The sequence below is a fragment of the Tiliqua scincoides genome, chromosome 1, assembly GCF_035046505.1.
Source record: "Tiliqua scincoides isolate rTilSci1 chromosome 1, rTilSci1.hap2, whole genome shotgun sequence".
In the NCBI taxonomy this organism is placed as follows: domain Eukaryota; kingdom Metazoa; phylum Chordata; class Lepidosauria; order Squamata; family Scincidae; genus Tiliqua; species Tiliqua scincoides.
The window spans coordinates 95,864,735-95,888,065 of record NC_089821.1 but is presented as its reverse complement, the minus strand read 5'-3'; the positions used below and the strand labels follow the sequence as shown (position 1 = coordinate 95,888,065).

The following is a 23,331-nucleotide window of genomic DNA, read 5'->3' as shown; positions in this document are numbered from 1 at the left end:
AGGGAGGAGGCAGCCCAAGCCCCCTGCAGCCCCCCGGGGGTGCGGGGAGCCCTGTGCGACCTTTGGCAGGGCTCACCGGGTCAAGGAAGGTGACCGTGGAGCGGTTGCACCCCGCTCTGCTAAACCGGAAGCGGTGCGCGATCACTCCATGTTCCCTTTTGACCAGGCTGCAGGGACTGGGGTGCACTCTCCAGTCCCTGCAGCAGCAGTCCCTGACTGCAGGGAGCCAGGCGCGAGTGCCTGCAGGGCTCCTTGGGTCAGGGAAAGTGAGAGTGGGGCGATCGCGCTCCGCTTCCCATTTTGTGGAGGCAGAGCGTGATCGCACCACTCTCACTTTCCCTGACCCGGGGAGCCCTGCAGGCACTCATGCCTGGCTCCCCGCAGCCAGGTATGGCTGCTGCAGGGACTGGAGGGTGCACCCCAGTCCCTGCAGCCTGATCAAAAGGGAACGTGGAGCGATTGTGCACAGCTTCTGGTTTAGCGGAGTGGGGCGCGATCGCTCTGCTGTCACCTTCCCTGACCCAGGGAGCCCTGCCGAAGGTTGCGCAGGGCTCCCCGCACCCCCGGGGGCTGCAGGGGGCTTGGGCAAGTGCACCAAGCCCCTGCAGCACTCCTGAGTGGTGCAATCCTGGGGATTGCGCCGCTGCCTCCCCCCGCCCTGGCAAAGACTTACTGCAGGATTCAAACTCCCTGCGAGTTTGAAAACCACAGGAGTAGAGGATTGCTTTCATGAGGCAGTTGTGTTAAGAACTTCCGTGGTGTCAGTAGGGGCACGGTGCTAAGAAAAAGGCTGTTGCATGCACAGAATTTCATTTGCAATTTTTTGAATCCCATTCTTTGTTTCTTGCGGCATTAATTTTAGATGTCACTCCATTGGGTTATTAGACCTTTTTATTGGATTGAGTTCTGAATTATAGAACACTCTCAAAATATTGTGAAAACATTTTTCTTTTACAGCAACTGTTGTCAAAATGTCCCTGGAAAGAATATAAATCTGATTCAGGAAAGCCTTATTACTACAATTCCCAAACAAAGGAATCACGTTGGGCAAAACCAAAAGAACTTGAAGACCTTGAAGGTAACTTTCATAGAAACCTTATCTATATTTATTTACCTTGTTAGTGTTTAATCCATAGTTGACAGAGAACTGTGGTAACTGTAGTAATTATCAGTAGAATTGGAGTGAATTCCCCCCACCCCTACCTTTACTGCATAATATACCATAATCTAAATTATGGATTGTTTAATCTAATGGAGAATATAGGTGGTATGCTGGTATAAAAAGTATACATCACCATGCAGTAATGACTTCCTTCAGTACTGTCTGCTCAGGTTCATTATCAGAGGTCAGGCACTGGTCAAGGACCCAGACTTTGAGGGTCCACCTGGCCAATTCCTGAGATCTTTATCCACCTGGGGCACTAACAACATGAAAGAAGACAGTCCTTTATTGGCTGTTGTCCTCCCCTGTCACCTGATAACAAAGATTTTAGCGTTGAGTCATCTACATTAAAATATTACTAGTTAAGATGGATACTATTAAACAGGCCACTGGAAAGTATGTGGTATCCTAATTTCTAAGCATTAACTTTGACCAGTTTACTGCCATTCTCATGTTTTACGTTGTACTAACAGCTATTGAAATGAAGTTCATTCAAAACCTTCTAGGACTTGCCTATAAAATTGCCCTTGTTATCTTTTTAATATACAGTTTTATTCAAAATTGGCTAACAACTTTATTGTTTTTGTACAGCAATGATTAAAGCAGAGGAAAACAGGTATGTATGAAAAGACTTGATTTCATAATTTTGTAAATTTATGAGACATTAAAAAAACATTTTACCTAAATTGAACATGTTGTGATTGTTTAAGTGTCCTTTACTTTTTTCCTATAGAACTAACCTCATTACATATGATGTGGAATGATAACATATAAGGCAAACATTCAAAACATGACTCCCCTTCAACGTTCCTTTCAGCTACTTGCTGATGATTCTACAGTTTCTTAGGAAATGTTAACATACCAAGAAGCTAATATCCCTATAAATTCGTTTTTAAATTTAGGAAAAGTCATTTTCATCCTGTTTGTGTGTTGGGCCGTATAATGTGATAGGAATATACCTCACAATCTAGTAAGCAGGGCAGAGCAAAACCTGGTTACAGCCCAATCTTGAGCTGCCTGGGGTGCCCAGGTTTGGCAGCACTGAGAAGGGCTGCCGCCGGATCCTGCACCTCCCGGGCTACTGCAGGAGGCACCTTGGGAGAAGAGGACTTTCTTCCCCTTCTCCTGGGTAAGGTAAGCAGCCCTGTAATGGGTAAATGGTAAAGGCACTCATGTAGGGCACGCAGCTCTACATGAGTGCCTTGGATCCTGCGGAATGGAACTCCACGGACCCGCCTCCCATCCCTCCCCCAGGCACGCCTCCAGCCCACCCCCCTCTCGCGTCATACCTCCCCATCACGTCTCATCCCTGCCCTCTCTCCGCCCCCCACCGACCTTCCCCTCCCTGGAACGCCTCCTCCCTGCCCCGTCCCCACCGCTGCCTACCGTGCTACAACTTGGTGGTCTGGGAGACCGCCAAGCCACAGAAGCTGGGCGACCACCCCACGCTAGCCCAGCACCGGCCGGAACCAGCATTGAGGCTGGCAAATGTGCTTTACGGCACGTTTGCAACAGTGCTCGGCGGCACAAGCGCAGGCTTGGGCTCTAAGACATTCCACAAATTAATCACACCCAACCCACCTGCAAATTAGAGGTATGAATATCTGTGGAATTACCAGCCAACTGAAGGGAAGAGGAGGAGCGATTACCAGTTTCAGGGAGTTTCTTTGCTGTTCTAGTCTTAGTTAGCCTCTGCAGAGGTCTTGAGAGGAGCTGATGAAATCTGCTGCCTTCGTGGTGCATGTTATTTATTTGCAAGGTTTCTACCCTGCTTTCTCTTTCTGGCACGCGCTCAAAGCAGCTATGTGGGGAATTAAGGGTGGGTAACCACATGATTGATCTATGCTTGCTATTGCTTTGTAAAGCCCAAATAGGTTTTTCCTAAGGATATAAATGAAACACTCTGCAGGTAAAATCTTGTAAGTGTAGATTGTTTAAAATGTTGCCCTTGCAATTGGCAGGATTATTAATATGTCCCTGGTTTTGTTTATGTAGTGGTAAATCAGAAGAATCGATTCCACCATCATCTGCTGCAGTTGTTGCAGCAGGGATTACAAATGCTGCCACCACTGCTCCTGAAATTCCTATAACGGCACCATCAGTCCCTGCCGCCCCTGCTGTTGCAGCCGCTCCTGAAGCTGAGCCCTCTGTTGTTGCTACTGTAGTAGAAAACGAAAGTGCTGCCATTGCTCCAACTGATGAGCAGGCACAGCCAGCTGCTCCTGTTGTACAGGAACTGATTGCAGAAGTTGTCACTAACTCTGTAGAAGAATCGCCTAAACAGGAATCCTTAGAGTAAGTACTAGTTTGGCATGTTTTGTGTCTGATTCTTTGGTTCTAGAGAGAACCCTTTATCATTTGGAAAAATGTCATTTGGAAAAATTGGACCTGACAAAAATAAATGAAGTGTAAGTGTCCAAGGCACTTGAAAATATCTCATGTTTGAAGCTCTCTTGCCTTTTTGCTGCTTCTCTTCTGTGCACTGAGCTAGGTCTCCAGTGCTGCACTGCCTTCTCCTATGCACAGGAAAGAGGCAACTGCAACTTGGTTAACAGAAGGCTGTGAAGTAGTGCCTTCCACTTGCTACCAACAGAGATATAGAAAAATGTTTCTCTATCATCTTCTTTCCCCTGGAGATCCTCTCTCTTGCCAAAATCTAGGGTAACTTCTACTCTAGACCTGCTCTGGACCTCTGTACTGTAGTATAATGTTAGAGCATAATTCTTATCAGCGCTTCTCCTCTCAGGTTAGCATTGTCACTTGTGAAAGTGACAATTTAAGTGAGTGACATTTAAGAAACTTATGCAACAGGGGTTATTGCAGTCAGTAATTGAAGGGAGACTGACGACCAGTTAGAGCAGTGGACTTATAGGATGGGTCGGATATTCTAATTTCACTTTGTGGGGCCATATGCACTGTTGGCAAGTGAGGAATTGAGCAGGCAGGACCAAGTGATACTTGGTTCAAGAATACCTGCGAAATGGTTTGCAAATTTACAAATTTCATTCTTTTCCTTTGGGGATATGTGAATAATTCCTCTGTGGATCAAACACAGGAAAACCAGGCTAGACTTCTGGGCTGCATCTTCCAAGAGTGGGTATTTTTCATATTCTTGCCTTCGCTCATGGTAAAGCTTTATTTTTCAGAAGGATATTTTGATGTGGAATTTTCTTTTAGGCCTCTTGGTCAATCGGACATGGGCAGGGGAGCAGTGTCATCAGGTTTTGTCTCACTTATTTTGGACAAGCTCACAGGCCAGTGCCTTTGAAGTTGGTCCTTCCAAATGTTCTGTTAATTACTGAAGATTCATGGTGTCTAGGATGCGTGCTGCATTTGAAAGGAAAATAGGTGTAAGTCAGCCTCTGTCTTGCAAGGTGGCTTACCATCATGCTACCCTTGAGATTTTTATGAGAGCATTTACTTATGAAGAGTTGGAAGGGCTTTATCCATCACAGTGAGTCCTTCACCTGTTTGTATAAAAGAGTACATACTCTGTGATGGGTGGAAAGGAAGGAGGAAATTTCTAAAACTCCTTCCTTTGATGTAAGAAGTCTTGGTGTAGGCTGTGCTGACTTATTGATGGGGTGTCATGCCTCCTGCACATTATCAGAGATATGGTTTTCTGTATTATTGACATGATTTAGAACTGAACCTTGGCATTTAAAATGGTTTCCAGAGTTTAGTTCTAGCTAGCATGTTTTGGGTTGGCAAAACTAGTAGAATGCTTCTTGAATCCTGGCTCAAATTTTTGTGTAAGTACAAGATCCAGTATCTTGCTCTATTTTCTTGGTCATCATTTCCAAATTGTCAGAATAAACCAACAGTGCCGCCTCTAATAGTTTCCAGCTTCATCCAAAATCTGAGAAAACAGGCACGACTTGTTGTGTAGTTTGTCCATAAATTGGGCTTTGAAAAGAATGAATAGCATGTCAAGGTTTTGTCCTCTTAGCGCCACAAAATTTACTAAAATAAATCTCCATCATTAGGTGTATCACAAGAAAATTGGCACATAAAGACAAGCAACTTTTTGAAATTATGTATCTAGTATGATGACTACTAGCATCATACTAGATAAGCATCATACTGAAATCACTTTTAGTTGCTCAGATGTATGTGACCAATATAATACTGGTTTTAAAGTGTTCACTTTACATCTTGTTAGTTCTGTTTATGAAAACTTATTTGTTTGAAAATGTCTGCATACATATTGGCTATGAGGCACAAAGTGTGATGAACATTTTTTCCTCACACACATTATCATGAGAGTACCGTTCAGCAGCAGTCTACTGTGTCAGAGCTGATAGCAAGTGGTTGGAGCAGTTGCAGGAGCCAAAAACCCATTCTGGTTATGGAAGAACAGGGCAGTGTTAGCATATAGTGCCTAGATAGGAACTATGGTAATAGATCATCAACACCTTGGTGAGTTGTGCTCAGCTGCTGGGTGTTGTTAGCACACTGGAGCCCAGGTATGACTGGAGTTTATTGAGGTTCAACTGCCTATTCTGTCATTTCTGGAGAAGCATCATCATTGTTATTTATAATTGCACATTTCTCATGTCTGCCCACTTATAGTGCTACATTTTGTTAAAGTAATAACAAGTGTTTTCTTTTTCAATCTGTAGAGTTACCCCCAAAAAAGAGGAGGAGGATGCCCAGCCAGTGAAAAAAACCTATACGTGGAATACAAAAGAAGAAGCTAAGCAAGCATTTAAAGAGCTATTGAAAGAAAAGGTATATAAATATAGTACTTGATTTGGGAGAAATTCTATTTGGGAGGGTGTTGGAAACTTTTGAAGGATGGTATTCCTACTGAAGTAAACATGGAAAAAGAATGTATTAGACAAAATGTACTTGGTATAAACCAGCATGTCACTGTGCTATCTACAAATACTTAACGTTTTTTTTGGGGGGGGGGGCCCTGAAGAGGAGGAGGAGACATTTGCAAGGCAAATGTAATTTTTCTCAAAAAGTGGCGAGGAGAGACTTTGTGCTATCACTTCATTAAGTGATTAATGCTGCTGCTTGAAAGGTCACTGCAGGATTAAAAAATTGAAACCCTTCCTTGTTGTTTTTCTCAATTTGCCCATCTTGTCAGAAAAGATAGAAAATGAACCAAAAGAAGTGACACTAGATTAGATTCAGACACCTTTATTAGGCATTATTGAGCATACAACAACAACAAAAAACATACAAAAGTGCACAAGCATAACATAGCAAACTACAAATATCACCTATAACCAAACACAAGAAGTGACACTAGTAAACTTAGCTTGCTTTTAGTTCTAGAAATTGTATGAGTTGAAAGTGGCATGATAGTTAAAAGTGCCTTGAATCATGTGTGCTATTGTTACGAATATTCATGCTTCCAGTAGGAAGAAAAAAAAAGAAATTACAGTAACAGTTGTTCATGCAAATGCGCTTTAGTAAATTTGACAGTGATGTCCCCATTTAACAAGCTAGACCAAATCAGACAGGGCAACTACAAAATATATAAAAGAACTAATCTTGAAGTTACGTTATTTATTTAATATCTTCACAGCGTGTACCATCCAATGCCTCTTGGGAGCAAGCAATGAAAATGATAATTAATGATCCAAGATACAGGTATAAGCTCTTCCTGTTTCTTTCTGATCAGCATAATTTTAAATAGTTGTTTGCATTATTAAGTTAATGTTCTACCTTTAAACATAATTTCTGTTCAGAAGTGTTCTTTTTGGGGAAAGATAATGCATGCAAAGTACTCATTGAAACTTTTCCTCCTGCATGCTGATTGAAATGCATTTCTGTAAGTAATTGAACTGGTATTAGATATTGCATATTTAGTTAGGCTCGTGCCTTTCCCCCCCTCAATCTGCAGTGCTTTGGCAAAGCTAAGTGAGAAGAAGCAAGCATTTAATGCTTACAAAGTCCAAACAGAGAAAGAAGAAAAAGAAGAAGCAAGATTAAAATACAAAGAAGCAAAAGAATCCTTTCAGCGTTTCCTTGAAAACCATGAAAAGATGACCTCCACAACCAGATACAAGTAAGGTGAACTGCATGCATGATGCTAGTTGGACAATATTGTATTTCAGATTAAAAGGGAATTAGAATTAAGAGGTATTAGATGTAAATGAACTTCACTGTTAATTCTATTTCCCATCTCTGGTAATTGGCAAGGGGAAAGAGAATTTGCAGAGTTGCTGTTATTTATGTTCTTTTGTAAAACATAAATGTGATCTCCGTCTGCACCCTCAGACTTTGGTTTGATGTGCAAGTTGTGTGTGAATTGGGCAGACACAAAAGTTCAACTGATATTCGAAATATACACAATGATCATTTCCATGTGCTGTTCTCCTGCATTAAGTCATGCCTGAAGCCAAGTGCATGGATCTAGCTACCTACAGTGATGCTTCTGCCATTTGAATTGCATCCTGGTTGTAATATGCCTAGTGAGCTTTGGTATAAGTATTATGTCTTGCCAAACAAATTCTGCTTTGTACAAAAATTTGCAGTATATACTTGGGACATAGTCTCATATGGATGGTAGAGTAAATCAGTGTGACAGCTGTTTAGAAAGAGCAGGAACTTGGACCCATGCTTACTGTTGTGTTTGCAGTGGGTCCTTGCACAAGCAGGATGGTAAGTCAGGATCCAAGTCAGTATCTAAAACCCTTTAAAAATCTTTATTATTAGCATGTTAGTTCTTATTTTACATTTGGTGGGACAAGAGATAATTTTATAAAACTGAAACGTGTTATGTAGGATTGCATTATCAGAATCTATATGCAGGGTGGCCCTCAGTTTCTACAGTGGTTGCATTCCTGGAACCCCTGCAGATACTGAAGTTCACAAATGATGGAAACAGTGGATTTTGAGCCCCCGAACTCTCTGAACCTGACCAGAGCTGTATTGCATTCCTGTATTGCATGAACGTGTGGGCGGGTCCAACCTGTACCCTCCAGAGGTGACAGGAGCTGCAGGCGTGTTTGGAATACCTTCTGAGGGCCAGGGGTGCCTCCCTGGCCCTCAGAAGGCCTTGTAAAGCGTTCGGAAGACAGAAAATTGCAATTTCTGGAACTTGTGGTTTTTGGTCTTCCGGAAGCCTCAAAAGGCCTTCTGAGCCTCCCAGCCCTCAGACCAATCCTCCACACGATCAGAGTACAGCTCCTGTCACTGTACACTGGAGGGTACAGGTTGGACCCACCTGCGAGTTCAGAACCCAGAAATGATCAAATCCACAGGTTCCAAATCCACGGGTAATGCAGGCCGCTTGTATATATATTTACCTCTTTGATTATCACAGATTTGACAAGCATGGATATTGATGAACAGTGAGGAAGAACTGGAGAAATCTCAGTGGGGCTATTTATAATAGATAATGAGGTACCCAATATTTTTCTTCATTTATACAGAAAAGCTGAACAAATGTTTGGAGAGATGGAAGTCTGGAATGCAATATCAGAGCGTGATCGTCTTGAAATATATGAAGATGTCCTGTTCTTTCTTTCAAAAAAAGAAAAAGTAATTTTTTCCCTTTTGATGTCAAGGAGTTTCCACCCTGCTGTTCTGCTCTCCCATCCTAGGAAGATTAAATGTGTAGATTAACATAACCCCTTTCTGATGCTATAGCTATCAGATTCACTTGGGACCTTGTCAGTTTCACTGTAGAGTCTTGGGAATACTCCTAAACAGTTTCTGTTCTCGGCAGCATCAGTAGTCCGGAATTCGGGGATGAAAGTGCTGTTCATAAATTGATCATTCATGAGAGTAGGGAGTTTCTGTACTGTTAAGTCTTGGGAACCTTTCCAGGAAGCGGTCTTCTTGTCCCAACTGAATCATGTAGGACCCTTGACAAGCTTTAAAACAGGGGTGTCAAACATAAGGCCCAGGGGCCAGATGCGGCCTGCAGAAGCTCAGGCTCTCAGCTGCTGAGCAATTCTGAGGTGACACTGCTGAAAGGGTGGCCCACATGATAATTGGGCTCTCCCATATCTTGAAATATGATCAAGATTTGTGTATTTTCTCTCCTGTCATTAGCAGCTAACACGAGAATAGTTAGTTCTTACACAAGAATAGTGCTTATTTCTGGTTTTTACCTGTTTAATGACATCATTTCCTGTATAATGATATCACCTCCGGCCCTCAGCAGACATGAATGCTATTCGGCCCTTTGTATGAAATGAGTTTGACACCCCTGCTTTAGAATGTCTTATTCCTTGTATGAGACCATAGGATTACATAATGTGGGTAGTGAACTTTATGCAGTCAAAAGTGCTGAATGATTTTGAGGATTTTAGAAAAATGAATACTATTAATCTTTATCTGGTTTCCTTTTTCAGGAGCAAGCCAAACAATTAAGGAAGAGGAATTGGGAGGCATTAAAAAACATCCTGGATAACATGGCTAATGTTACTTATTGTACAACTTGGTCGGAGGCCCAACAATATCTAATGGACAATCCTACATTTGCAGAGGATGAGGAGCTTCAGAGTAAGAACAAAATAGTTGATATCACTTTGTAGGATTGTGAGAATTTGGGCTTAGACATTACTAAGTGTAGCAGCAACTACACTGAAGTCATCAAGCATCATTTTTGTAGTCTAATTGTGGCGTGATTCTTAAAATGCCATTAAAACTGTCATAGATGTAAGCACTGAATTTTCATAGTGGAAATGTTTAAAGTTGATACTGTATTCCTTGATTCTGATACTTTAAAAAAAAAAGTGTTTTGCTCCAGAATGGGTGAGAAATTTCTACTCTACCTTTTCATTACAATTTTTAGGGTTCCGCTTTCAATAGTATAAAGGTTTTGGATCCATCTCAAGACTGCCACATTTATTCAACTTGATCATTTGAAATACATTTTTCCTTTTGTATATTTTAAGTTACTACCCATAAGGAAGAGCCCTAAAACTGAAAATATGTCAGGATTTCCCAGTAAATCGTAGTTTGAACTTGTGGTTCGTGGGAGCTGAAAATCTTATGTGCATTCTTTCCTAGATATGGATAAAGAGGATGCACTGATTTGCTTTGAAGAGCACATAAGAGCTTTGGAGAAGGAAGAGGAGGAAGAAAAGCAAAAGAGCTTACTCAGGGAAAGGCGACGGCAGCGTAAAAACAGAGAATCTTTCCAGGTTGGTGGTGAGATATTAACTTCAGTGTCAATTTGAAGACCTTTTGACTATTTTAGATATTGACTAGGTTATCCAGTGTCTGTGTGTTCTGCAATGTGTCAGTAATGAGTTCAGATAACTGTTTGTGAGGGTTTGATTTAACTTAACGGTTAATATTGAATTTTGTCTAGGAACAAATCAGCAGCTAGTGCAGTCAAAGGAGCTTTTTCTTTATGATTGCTGCTTTGTTTCCTCTTGTGAAAATGGATTCTGCAGTGGTAAACTAGTGGAATAGCAACTGCTTCTCCACCTGCAGTTTTGGTGCCACCTTTATGTTTTTTTTGTGAGGTTGCAGAAAGGGGAAACCTGATACATTGCTGAATATATGATCATACCACCCGTTCCACATTGTGTTTTGCAGATATTTTTGGATGAACTGCATGAACACGGCCAGTTACATTCAATGTCATCATGGATGGAGTTATATCCAACCATAAGTTCTGATATCAGATTTACTAATATGCTTGGCCAGCCTGGTAAGTATATTTTCTGCTTTTAACTCTAGAATGTAATAGAGGTGCGACACTGACACATTTTCTGGTGAATGGTAGCACATGTAGAATCATGGTTAGTATCATGAGAAATGCAGTTTTCATTTAGCAGGAGCTTTTTCGACCAATACAGTTTATTTTCTTAGGTTCAACAGCACTCGATCTCTTCAAATTTTATGTTGAAGATCTAAAAGCACGTTACCATGATGAAAAGAAGATAATAAAAGACATTTTAAAGGTGAGCAGAAATATTTCAATCAAAGAAAATTAGTATTTCTATTTAAAAATGACTAAACTAGTGTGGCCCAGTTTGAGGCCTGAAGCTGCAGTTTTATATTGTGGTGTTAGAAGATGAATTGGTGCCACCATAGAGTTTTTATGCCTTCTGGTGTCATGTATTCCAGGATAAAGGATTTGTAGTGGAAGTGAATACTACTTTTGAAGATTTTGTCACGGTTATCAGTTCAACTAAAAGAGCTACCACGTTAGATGCTGGAAATATAAAACTGGCCTTCAATAGTGTAAGTTCTTGAAATTATTTTTTGTAAACATTGAGTATTGATAGCATACAAAATAAAAGTATTTTTTTCTTTTGGACCCCAAGATACAAGGACAATGGGTCTTTCTGCCCCCCCCCCTTTACTTCTGAGAGTCAGGAGACCCTTGGAGTGGCAATATGATGTGTCATGGGTCTGTAGAAGAGAGTGAAGGAGAAAATATGTGGAACTTCAGGAATTATTACTTTGCATGATTGATGTGCCTTTGATTTGCACAACAGAACATTTGAATTCATGCCAGTGTGTTTAAGCTCGTTTGAAATGTTTAAGTTGTCTTGTTCGATTGCTATGTAAACTGTTATGTGAACTTCCAACAAGAACGCAGTATGTTTATAAATATATATTTTTATACAATAAAGACATATAGCTACTAATCAGTCATAGAAATGTATTGTTGGTGGGAATGAGGAGTGAACTTGGTACAATAGATGGAAAGTAAATGAGGATAAGAAAAAGTGTGCTTAATTGGACAACATTAACTCAATCCCATTTTGCTTTTTGCATTGCCTCTTTTCATTGAGTGTTCATTTGCATTTCTTTTGGTGTAGCTGTTGGAAAAAGCAGAAGCCCGTGAGCGCGAGAGAGAGAAAGAAGAAGCTCGCAAAATGAAACGGAAAGAGTCTGCTTTTAAGAGCATGCTCAAACAAGCAACCCCTCCAATTGAAGTGGATGCAGTATGGGAAGATGTAAGTATGCTGTGTAGTGTTTTGAAGGTAGATTTTTTTGATTCACTCTGAGAACTGTTTTTAATTATTTAATCAGAACATTCTGGAAAATGGCCTCCCTTGGAATACTCTTAACAAACTTTCAAATATAGATGTTGTTACATGTCGTAAGAACCTTATTAACTAACAGTCCAATCCTAACCCATACTGGATTGGGGAGGCCAGCTGACCTGCCCCTGCCCCATCACAGGGTTGGGGCTGGTTGGGGCTCAGCCTGGAACAAGGGAAATTCATTCCCCATACCCTGGATAATGTCACAGCAGCTGCAATGGGACTACTCAGATCTGTGCCACCTCAGGAGGCAGCGCAGATCCGGGTAGTCTGGAGCTGCTCCAGGTGTCCCAGGACTGGGGTTAGGATCCAGCACAAGTGCCAGATCGAAAGATTAATGCCCTTGAATGAATCGTTTTAATTCACCTTGAGGGGTAGGGAGATTTCCCAGGAAATTCCACTAAGTCCTGTCAACAATCAACTATCTCCAGCTTAAGTACAAGAATGATACATATTCCTACGTGAAAAGCATATTTGAAGTGTGTGTTTCATGTTTACAATTGTAATTTATAACATCAAATGTGACTTACATTGATCAGGGGAATTTTTATAAAGAATACCTTTCTAAAAGCTGAGAGAGATTTTATCATTGTGCAAAGTATGATTGTTCAGTCATGGGAAGAGAAGTTTTGTGCTTTGGAAATATTTGGTGTTAATTTTAAAGAAAATTAATGTGGGACTGAAAATCTTAGCTCTGATTTGTATCATACAAATGCATCTAATGCTTCCGTCCAGTGGAATGTTTTCTCAGTATTTGGACCATGTTCAGGAATCCATCAGGAAAGTATTAACAATATCTGATGTTGATACAAAGCCATTAACTGTACAAATTAGATAATTCCTCTTTATTGAAGTTTCTACTAATTAAGGAAGAGAAAAAATTGTCTTTTAGGCAGTTGATGATTCTAACAATTAGGCATTTATTTAATTTTTTTGAATTCCTTTTAAATAACCATTCTGAGATGCAAGTTTTCTTTTGAAATACATTGGATTATATCCTGAAATTGCAAAGAATGCAGATTCATATAAGATGCTTCTTTTTCTAATGGAAGGCGTGTTGCACTCGCATAAGGAATCCTTTTGCTTATTAAAGGAGCTTATAATTGACTATTGAATCCTTTCTTGCATGTAGATTCGAGAGAGATTTGTGAAGGAACCAGCATTTGAAGACATCACTCTAGAGTCCGAAAGAAAAAGAATATTTAAAGATTTCATATACTTACTAGAGGTAACTTTGTTTGTCATACTTTATCATATTGGGCGCAATCCTAACTCCTTACGTCAGTGCTTTTCAGCACTGACATAAGGGCAATGCAGCTCTGAGGTAAGGGAACAAACATTCCCTTACTTTGAGGAGGCCTCCGTGAGTGACAACCAACTGCAGGATGCAACTCATGTCCTATTGGCACCGCTATGCCAGTGCTGGAAAGCACTGACATAAGGGTTTGGGATTGCACCCATTGTGAGAAAGACCTCTTAATAGGCAAACTGCTTATCTCATTGAATTAGTCACTTGATTAATTTGTTCAATGAGGGAATATTATGGTTATGATTTTCCTGAAAAACATATTGCTCTTTTATCAGTAAAGTGGGAATTGAGGGTGGAGGTGAGCTAGACATGAGATAGGACTAGGGAATGGGTCTGTGTATACTCTGGGAATGGGGTGAACTCAATTTGGTTTGCAGAGAAGCTCACATGTGTGTCCCTCTACCAGTAAATAGGCAGCAGAGGTTATGTGCAGGTGGAGCTGGCATGCTGAAGCATAGCAGATTACTGCTGCTTTGTTTTTGGTTTTTTTTTTTAGCCAAGACTTTAGGGCCCAAGTAGTTGGGAAAGGTAATTGACCTAGAAGAACATTGCATGTTTACTTGTGCTACTAGGAGCTTGGGACATGTTTCTCATCTGGATCCCTTTGTCTGCTATCAGCTTCTTCCAAGCAAGAGGGCAAACTGCAAGGTGGTGACTGGGGTGCAGGTAGAGAGAAGAAGCAACAGAGGCAGAAGATTATCTTATGTGTGGCATTTTCCTGGAGAGACCAGTCTCACGCACCGCAGGGTGGAATATGCACAGTGCGAAATGTTTTCACAGATTTCCACTTTCAAGCTCCCATAGAGGGATGGCTAATGTAGCAGCTGTCCCTGGAGCCTCCAGCTTCTCCTCATATCTTGTACTTCTCAGTTCAAGAGGAGAGGATGTAGCAACTGCCTCCAGTACTGGCAGCATGTGCAGAATGTAGAAAAGAAAGATAAAAGAAGGAAAGACTTATTTTTCACACTCTATCATCTTTTCATAGATATGATGTGCTTTTGTTTTCATTTTAACTGTAATACATTTGTCTTGAGCAGTTTGTCAAAAATTGAATCCAGGAATTAGCTGCTTCTCATCAACTGACATGGGATTTTTTGCTTGGAAATATTTTGTGAAACACTGTTTCACTTCGAAATATTGGACTAATGTTTCACTAGGGATAGGTATCGATACGTGCCATGAGAACAATGAGAGTAAATTACTCAGTGTTATCACAGATTTGAGAAAGTGAGCTACAATTCATTTTTAATAGTTGACAGTATGTTTTCTCTTTAAGTATCCAGCGCCTGATAGTATAATGTCATATACTTATATACTTCATCCAGAAGGATTGCCATACCTGTTTCAGCTATCTTGTTGTTGAAACTGACCCCAAATATTATTCCAGTTCATTCCTCTCAAGTATCTTTCTTTCTGCAAGATATTCTGTGTTCACACTTGCTATTGAAAAGTATTGGCAAGTGTGACTTTGCAAAGTCAAGAAAGGCACACAACACAGTTTCAAAATATAAGATTATATAGAAGTTAAATTCAGTGAAGTTGTTTCAATGATTAAGATTGTGGTCTATTTAGAGAAAAGCAGAGTACAAATTTTAAAAAGTAAATAAAATGGAGGATGTCCTTCAGAATAAGAGGCTTTAGAGAAGGGCTCTAAGTATTTACCTAACAGCGACTTTAGTTCTTGAGAGTTTTGTCAATGTATTTCAGATAAATAATTTTTCGTTGTTTTTAATGCTACAGCACGAGTGTCAGCACCATCATTCAAAGAACAAGAAGCATTCTAAAAAATCTAAAAAGCATCACAGAAAGAGGTCTCGCTCTCGTTCGGTAAGGCCTTTACTAGTGCACTGTGTTAAATTGATTCTTCACATCAAACTGCTTTATAAAGGAATTGTAAAAAAAACAAACTTTTTTTTAAAACTTTGTTTTAAAGGGTTCTGAATCTGAGGATGAAGATACTCATTCAAAGAAAAAGAGGCAGCGTTCAGAGTCACGATCAGCTTCTGAACGCTCTTCCAGTGCAGAATCTGGTAAAATTTTGAATCTTGCTAAAATAAATTTAGAGGTGATAAATGTCAGTAGCCTTAATCATTATTTCACATTGTAATGCATTAACAGAGAGAAGCTACAAGAAATCAAAGAAACACAAAAAGAAGAGCAAAAAGAGAAGGCACAAGTCGGTAAGTATTTCTCAGTTTTGAATCTCTAAAGAATGTATCCTGGCCTTGAGTCTCTTCAGTTTGTGCACCTACCTGTCCAACAAAACACTAAGGGACATTTTTGACCAGGCTTCCATAAATTTTGGCTGTTAGAAGCCAAAATTTGGTTACCAGGGTCCTTCTCAATCAACTTCAGCACAATCTTATGCATGTTTACTTGAAAGTGTTTGAGATAGGACTGATTCCCAGCTTGATGTGCATAGAATTGCAGCCATGGTCGCTAATCAGGAACACCTTATTGCTCCCTCAAAAGGTGGATGAATGAACAAGGGATCCATCCCATCCCTTGATTGGATCCTGAAGGATCCTGTCAAGTGAGCTTGACATGTTTTAGCAGTGGATGGGAGAGGCAGTTGGAGCTGGGGGGGGTGGGGCTGGTCATCTTTCAGTGATAGCAAAGGACCTTTCCAAGTGCTGCTGCTCCTGCCGAAACAGCCACCTCTAGCTTTTTCTCCAGCTTGCAGTCTTACAGCCAGTTGTAACATAATTCAAAACATAATTTTGAAACAATTGATATTTTGGATGTTGAAATAAGGAGCTTTACATGAGTATTACAAACATACTAAGTCTTTCATAGCTGGGTTAGTTTAAAACATAATTTTAAATGCTGCTCGAGTCTTTAAGTCACAGATTAAAACATATTGTAGCATTAGTTCCAACGTTTTACTTTCCACTGTGGAAAGGATCTTCATAGGGTTATAAAGAATTTGGATCCTCTCAGCTGTTACCTGGCCACAGGCTTAACTTACCAGCTCCTGCTTGAGTTTTTAAAGGCATACTTACATTTTTTACCTGTTCATCACTCCCACAAATTCCTATTTAGGTTTCTTCTCAAAGTTTTTTTTTTATTCTAGTATATTTGAGTGCTGGAAGCAAGGCTTTACTTATCCTGATTCTTTGTTTTTGTTCATATTGTTTTTGTTTTTGAATTTCAATGGCCTCTGCACCGTAGAAAGAACCTGAATCTGATTAAAATTTATTTGATGACCAATTTATATGTGTATTATTTGTAAGGAATAAATCACCCAGGTCCTGAGATACAGAAGGAAAAATCAAACTTGCAAATCAGCTTGATTTGGAAGCAAAACATCAAATGTGCAGTATTTTAATATTAATATTTAATATTTGCAGTATTTTAAATAAGTTTTGAACTGTAGCAGTTTTGTAGTTTGACAGCGCTCAGATTTTTCATGCCCATTTCAAAAACCACAGAGCTTTCATTTATTTTTTTAAATGAAAACTTGGATTCACTCCTAAATATTGCAGACTTATGCTGTATATCAGTTCAATATACTTACAGCCCAATCTTAACCAACTTTCCAGTGCTGATGCAGCCATGCCAATGGGGGATGTACACTGCATTCTGCAGTTGGGGGAGGGGCAATCACGGAGGCCTCCTCGACTTAAGGGAATTTTGTTCTCTGAGGAGGGGCATTCAGTGGGTTAACTTCTCATATTGCTAGCAGGCAGGGTCAGTTATGTCATGTGACTCCTCCACGCAGGGGACTCGCATTCCCCAGACTGGCCCTGCCTCACTGGTAAAAGGTTGCAGTTAGGGTCTGCTCCCATTGAGGTGAGCAAATTAGTTAAAATATTTTTTTCTTTGCATAGCAAAGAAGGATCTTTGTATAGCATAGCAGGATCATCATTCCTCTCTCCTTCCCAGCAGTTAGGATTGTTGATTCAGACCATTGAAAGTCTGCATCTGTGACTGTGGCAAAAGAAATGTAAGAAGGTGATAGGGGAGGCCAAGCGAGACTATGAGGAACGCATGGCCAGCAACATTAAGGGGAATAATAAAAGCTTCTTCAAATATGTTAGAAGCAGGAAACCCGCCAGAGAAGCGGTTGGCCCTCTGGATGGTGAGGGAGGGAAAGGGGAGATAAAAGGAGACTTAGAGATGGCAGAGAAATTAAATGAGTTCTTTGCATCTGTCTTCACGGCAGAAGACCTCGGGCAGATACCGCTGCCCGAACGGCCCCTCCTGACCGAGGAGTTAAGTCAGATAGAGGTTAAAAGAGAAGATGTTTCAGACCTCATTGATAAATTAAAGATCAATAAGTCACCGGGCCCTGATGGCATACACCCAAGGGTTATTAAGGAATTGAAGAATGAAGTTGCAGATCTCTTGACTAAGGTATGCAACTTGTCCCTCAAAACGGCCACGGTGCCAGAAGATTGGAGGATAGCAAATGTCACGCCTATTTTTAAAAAGGGAAAGAGGGGGGACCCGGGAAACTATAGGCGGGTCAGCCTAACATCTATACCGGGTAAGATGGTGGAATGCCTCATCAAAGATAGGATCTCAAAACACATAGACGAACAGGCCTTGCTGAGGGAGAGTCAGCATGGCTTCTGTAAGGGTAAGTCTTGCCTCACAAACCTTATAGAATTCTTTGAAAAGGTCAACAGGCATGTGGATGCGGGAGAACCCGTGGACATTATATATCTGGACTTTCAGAAGGCGTTTGACACGGTCCCTCACCAAAGGCTACTGAAAAAACTCCACAGTCAGGGAATTAGAGGACAGGTCCTCTCGTGGATTGAGAACTGGTTGGAGGCCAGGAAGCAGAGAGTGGGTGTCAATGGGCAATTTTCACAATGGAGAGAGGTGAAAAGCGGTGTGCCCCAAGGATCTGTCCTGGGACCGGTGCTTTTCAACCTCTTCATAAATGACCTGGAGACAGGGTTGAGCAGTGAAGTGGCTAAGTTTGCAGACGACACCAAACTTTTCCGAGTGGTAAAGACCAGAAGTGATTGTGAGGAGCTCCAGAAGGATCTCTCCAGACTGGCAGAATGGGCAACAAAATGGCAGATGCGCTTCAATGTCAGTAAGTGTAAAGTCATGCACATTGGGGCAAAAAATCAAAACTTTAGATATAGGCTGATGGGTTCTGAACTGTCTGTGACAGATCAGGAGAGAGATCTTGGGGTGGTGGTGGACAGGTCGATGAAAGTGTCGACCCAATGTGCGGTGGCAGTGAAGAAGGCCAATTCTATGCTTGGGATCATTAGGAAGGGTATTGAGAACAAAACGGTTAGTATTATAATGCTGTTGTACAAATCTATGGTAAGGCCACACCTGGAGTATTGTGTCCAGTTCTGGTCGCCGCATCTCAAAAAAGACATAGTGGAAATGGAAAAGGTGCAAAAGAGAGCGACTAAGATGATTACGGGGCTGGGGCACCTTCCTTATGAGGAAAGGCTACGGCGTTTGGGCCTCTTCAGCCTAGAAAAGAGACGCTTGAGGGGGGACATGATTGAGACATACAAAATTATGCAGGGGATGGACAGAGTGGATAGGGAGATGCTCTTTACACTCTCACATAATACCAGAACCAGGGGACATCCACTAAAATTGAGTGTTGGGCGGGTTAGGACAGACAAAAGAAAATATTTCTTTACTCAGCGCGTGGTCGGTCTGTGGAACTCCTTGCCACAGGATGTGGTGCTGGCGTCTAGCCTAGACGCCTTTAAAAGGGGATTGGACGAGTTTCTGGAGGAAAAATCCATTATGGGGTACAAGCCATGATGTGTATGCGCAACCTCCTGATTTTAGGAATGGGTTAAGTCAGAATGCCAGATGTAGGGGAGGGCACCAGGATGAGGTCTCTTGTTATCTGGTGTGCTCCCTGGGGCATTTGGTGGGCCGCTGTGAGATACAGGAAGCTGGACTAGATGGGCCTATGGCCTGATCCAGTGGGGCTGTTCTTATGTTCTTATGTTCTTATGCATCTGCGCTGGAAAGTTGATTAGGATTGGGCTCCTAGCATTTATCTTATGTATTCTTGTTGTGTTGCACACATTAGGAAATAGTGAATACCTCCATTTGGTCCATCTCAAATAAAAATCATGGTTTCTTTCACTTTGATAACATGCAATCGGTTTTTAAGTAGATAGGAGGATGTTGAAACAAGACTTTTGGATACCCATGAGGGCTATCTTTAGTCTTTCATGTTCTTTGACCTTTTAACACAATTCCTATGGGTGTTTATAATATTTTTTTTTAAAAATCTGGATTCTCTTAACCATTCAGACACAATGGACTTGTTAAAGGTACTATGTGTGAATCCTTCCACATCCAATATGTGGCACCTTTAGTAAAGGGACTCTCAAGGGTTTGAAAGTGGAGACTTCTGGAGAGCTGCTACAGATCACACAATATTGGGCTGGAGAGACCAGTTGTCTGTATAAAGTAACTTCATAGAATCCTGAATATGGACTCTGGCTTAAGAGGATGCCTTGCTAGATCAGACAAAGCATTCAGTCCAGTACACCTCTTGGCAAAAATCTCAGCTACTAGTTGGAGTTTGGTCACCCTCTGGAAATTGGCTGGCAATTCAGTGGTCTTCAGTCTTATTTCTGTCCATCATTGACATACACTTCTTTGCTTTTACTTCATAAAGGATTCTCCAGAGTCAGATGTTGATCGAGAAAAAGATAAAAAAGAGAGAGAAAACGAAAAGGACAGAAATAGACAACGGTCTGAATCAAAACATAAATCACCTCCCAAAAAACGGCCTGGTAAAGATTCTGTAAGTTTGGTTAATTTGTTTTGTTTGCTGTTAGGAGGTGGGGTGAGGGTAGGATAGGTGTTGCTAGCTTAGCAATTACAACTTTGCACATGAATTATGTGTCTTATACAGATGCGATTATCAACAGATTTCTGGACAAAGAGATAAGAAATTGAATGGTTTACATTCTCCTCTTGACTTACCGAATGGGCCTTATAGGGCGTGGCTAAGAATTAAGGTTAGAATAAGAGAACATTGTCCAGAATCATAACCTGAAAAAGAGCATCTACCTTAACTGTTCTTAATTGCATTTATACAGCACTTTTAAAATTGCCCCCAGGAGCAACATTTACATAAGGGCCCAACCCTAAACAGAGTGTGTTGGCTTACTGCCAGCAGGCACTGTCGCAAATGTGCCGTAAAGCACATTTGCGAGCTCTTGGCACCAGCCAATTGTTGGGCTAGCACTGGTGGAACACTGGTGCTCCATCCATTCATGGGCGCTTGAACTGACAGGTGGCAGAGAGGTAGGTAGGGTTGTGGGGGGCAAGGAGAAGGTGTTCCAGGGTGTGGGGAGATATGGAGAGGGCAGAGAGGAGGCATGTCGGGGGAGGGAGCGGGGCGGGCGGGAGGGAGGGAGGCGAGACTGGTGGAGTTCAGCTCCACCCAGATCCTGACCTCTATGTCAGGTTGCACAACCCAACACAGAGGCTCTTGATTCTATGGCCGCCTAAGGGCTGCTGCAGAATTGAGTAGTCCCGTTACAGGGCTACTTCCCTTACCCTGGGAAGGGGATTAAAGTCCCCTTGCTGCAGGCAGCTGCCAAAGTACCATTACTTTTAAAATTGCCCCTAAGAGCAACATCTGCCTAAGAGTCAAAACTATTAAGTACCATTGCAAATGTGGGAACATTTGAGATATTTGCAATTTCAGAGTTAAAAGAGGGCAGGAAAAGATGCCTCCAAGCTGCTGCTGCCCTCTCTGTTGAGACCATTGGACCATTGAGAGTCTTAGCAACAGTTGACACCTGTGACCAGCTGTGATGTGTAGCCCCCAGTCTTAAGATGATAGGGTGGGAGTGGTGTTGAAAATACAAAGATCTTGATAGCTATGACTTAAAATCAAATCAGGCCAAGTTAGTGATTGAATCTGTTTTTAAGAAGTTTGGAAATGGAAACAAACTCACAGGGCACCCATAAAATTGCTGTGAGTGCAGCTGGTTCTTGAATGGCTGTTGGTGTTATTTAAAAGTGAACAATACAAATACACTTTGATTTGTTTTGTTGGAGACAATTTTTTTAAAAATAAAATGTACATCTCAGATTTGTAAATGTCACATTGCTTGAGATATGAAATCTGTATTGCCCAATGATGGCCAAATTGAAGATCTGTTGTGAGTCAATTCTCAATTTATGTAAAAGTGTGCTAGTTATTTTTTTTTTCATCTCTTTGCAGGGTAATTGGGATACCTCTGGTAGTGAATTAAGTGAAGGTGAATTAGAAAAACAAAGGAGGACCCTCTTGGAACAACTGGATGAAGATCAATAAATATTTATACCAAATATGTTTACAAAGTGATTTAATAAAAATATAGATGACTAATTTTCAGGAAACGGATTCCAATGTTCTGAGTTCCATTGGCATAACAATGGCTTTTCAGTTCTACTGCATAATTAAATATCAATGACATCATTGTGTGCCTGACAGCAAATTGGCAAAAACAGTGAACATTTCAGAATTTATGCTGAAGTTCTGTTTTGATAAACCGGGCAGCCTGTATATACCCCATGTACGACAATTTTCAGAGAGAGCACATTAAAATGAGTGGAAGATCTTTTTATTTTTTTGAACTCTTTCACTTGTTGCTTGGAAAAGTCCCAGAGCCTTTCAGGCCTTTCATATGTAAAGCAGCACTTGCTAGAAAGACCCAAACTTGGTTCCCTTGTCAAGTAAAGAGGGTGGTGGGTAGGAAAAGGTGCACATGTTCTCCTGAGAAAGATGTGCTATCATTTTCTTGTGGCTCCATTTCTGGATTTTGTTTTTGTTCTTTTTTACTTTTGCAAATGGGAAGGAAAGGAATTGGAGAGAGGGAAATATTTTTCTTGATTTATGGTAGTCCGGAAACCAGTGTTTGGTTTTGCGCATTACCTTGCTGGCCAAGCTGATGTTTTTGGTGATTTGTATTGAATTTTGGCTTTAGGTTGAAACGTGTATCAAGTTTCACCCTGAAGTGAATTTTTAGTGTCAAGTTTTAAAACTGTGAAAAATAGGTTATTGATGAAAATGCTAATAGGCCCCTAATTATAAAAGGCACTAAGATGTGCTGATGTAATAATATAGCTACCATTTTTTATTAGAGAAAACCTGATAATGTGTTTTAAAAAATGGCAGAGGGCATTATTTCAGCATTAATCCAATGTTAAATAAGATAGCAGAATCAGACTGTAAATTAATTGCAATATGTTGCCTTAAGGACTTTCTGAAGAATGTACCACCAAATTTTGAAAAACAGTTGCAATACTCTTGTCTAGAAAATTAATGTTTGACATAATACTTTTGAGAAAAATGTTGACCTGATGATAAAAACCTGGTCTCTTTTATTCTGTTCTTTTTCTTTGTACTAAATAGCCTCTGACCACCCTTGATTTAAAAGGACTATCTGCCCTACACATTGAGGAGTATTGACTACTGTGGTACAGATTCTAAAACCTTTCTGATTTGAATATTTTTGTACATTTTTATCACTTATTAAACCTCGTCTTCTAGCGTGTACTGGTATTTTTTCTGTTTTTTAAAATACTCTGTACAGCTGACACATACTGATTTCACTTGGTTTCAATTGTTTTGAAGACTGCAGAGAAGTTCAGTTCTCTAGTGTAGTCCTTTCTTCGAAACATGCCATTCCTTTGTTGATATGTTCAGAATCAGTAATGCTATTAAGGAATACTTTTTCCCAATACCATGCTTAAGTAGTGAATTGATGCATTTTGGAAATGGGCCTTTTTCATAGCTATAGCAATTAAATTATGCAGTTAAATAAATCAGGACTATAATTTAACAGGTGTGTAGTTACTCTTAGTTTGCACTAATTTCAGTATAACCTTTGAGCACAACAGTTTGCACTGATGACAAACTACAGGCTGGCTTCAAA

General features: G+C 40.7%; 1 protein-coding gene across 1 annotated transcript in view; it reads left to right on the top strand.

The window, feature by feature from the left end:
- Positions 1–22,952, top strand: part of PRPF40A (pre-mRNA processing factor 40 homolog A) — a 37,958-nt gene extending 15,006 nt beyond the window's left edge. The window contains exons 8-26 of the mRNA XM_066611974.1: positions 958–1,078; positions 1,754–1,778; positions 3,158–3,457; positions 5,785–5,893; positions 6,702–6,766; positions 7,020–7,184; positions 8,554–8,662; positions 9,481–9,631; positions 10,142–10,275; positions 10,676–10,790; positions 10,952–11,043; positions 11,210–11,326; positions 11,911–12,048; positions 13,271–13,366; positions 15,188–15,274; positions 15,381–15,477; positions 15,566–15,627; positions 20,073–20,201; positions 21,636–22,952. Coding sequence (XP_066468071.1) covers positions 958–1,078; positions 1,754–1,778; positions 3,158–3,457; positions 5,785–5,893; positions 6,702–6,766; positions 7,020–7,184; positions 8,554–8,662; positions 9,481–9,631; positions 10,142–10,275; positions 10,676–10,790; positions 10,952–11,043; positions 11,210–11,326; positions 11,911–12,048; positions 13,271–13,366; positions 15,188–15,274; positions 15,381–15,477; positions 15,566–15,627; positions 20,073–20,201; positions 21,636–21,728 — 2,205 coding nt within the window. The 3' untranslated portion in view covers positions 21,729–22,952. The remainder of the gene's footprint in view (positions 1–957; positions 1,079–1,753; positions 1,779–3,157; positions 3,458–5,784; positions 5,894–6,701; positions 6,767–7,019; positions 7,185–8,553; positions 8,663–9,480; positions 9,632–10,141; positions 10,276–10,675; positions 10,791–10,951; positions 11,044–11,209; positions 11,327–11,910; positions 12,049–13,270; positions 13,367–15,187; positions 15,275–15,380; positions 15,478–15,565; positions 15,628–20,072; positions 20,202–21,635) is intronic.
- The last annotated feature ends 379 nt before the right edge of the window (positions 22,953–23,331 follow it).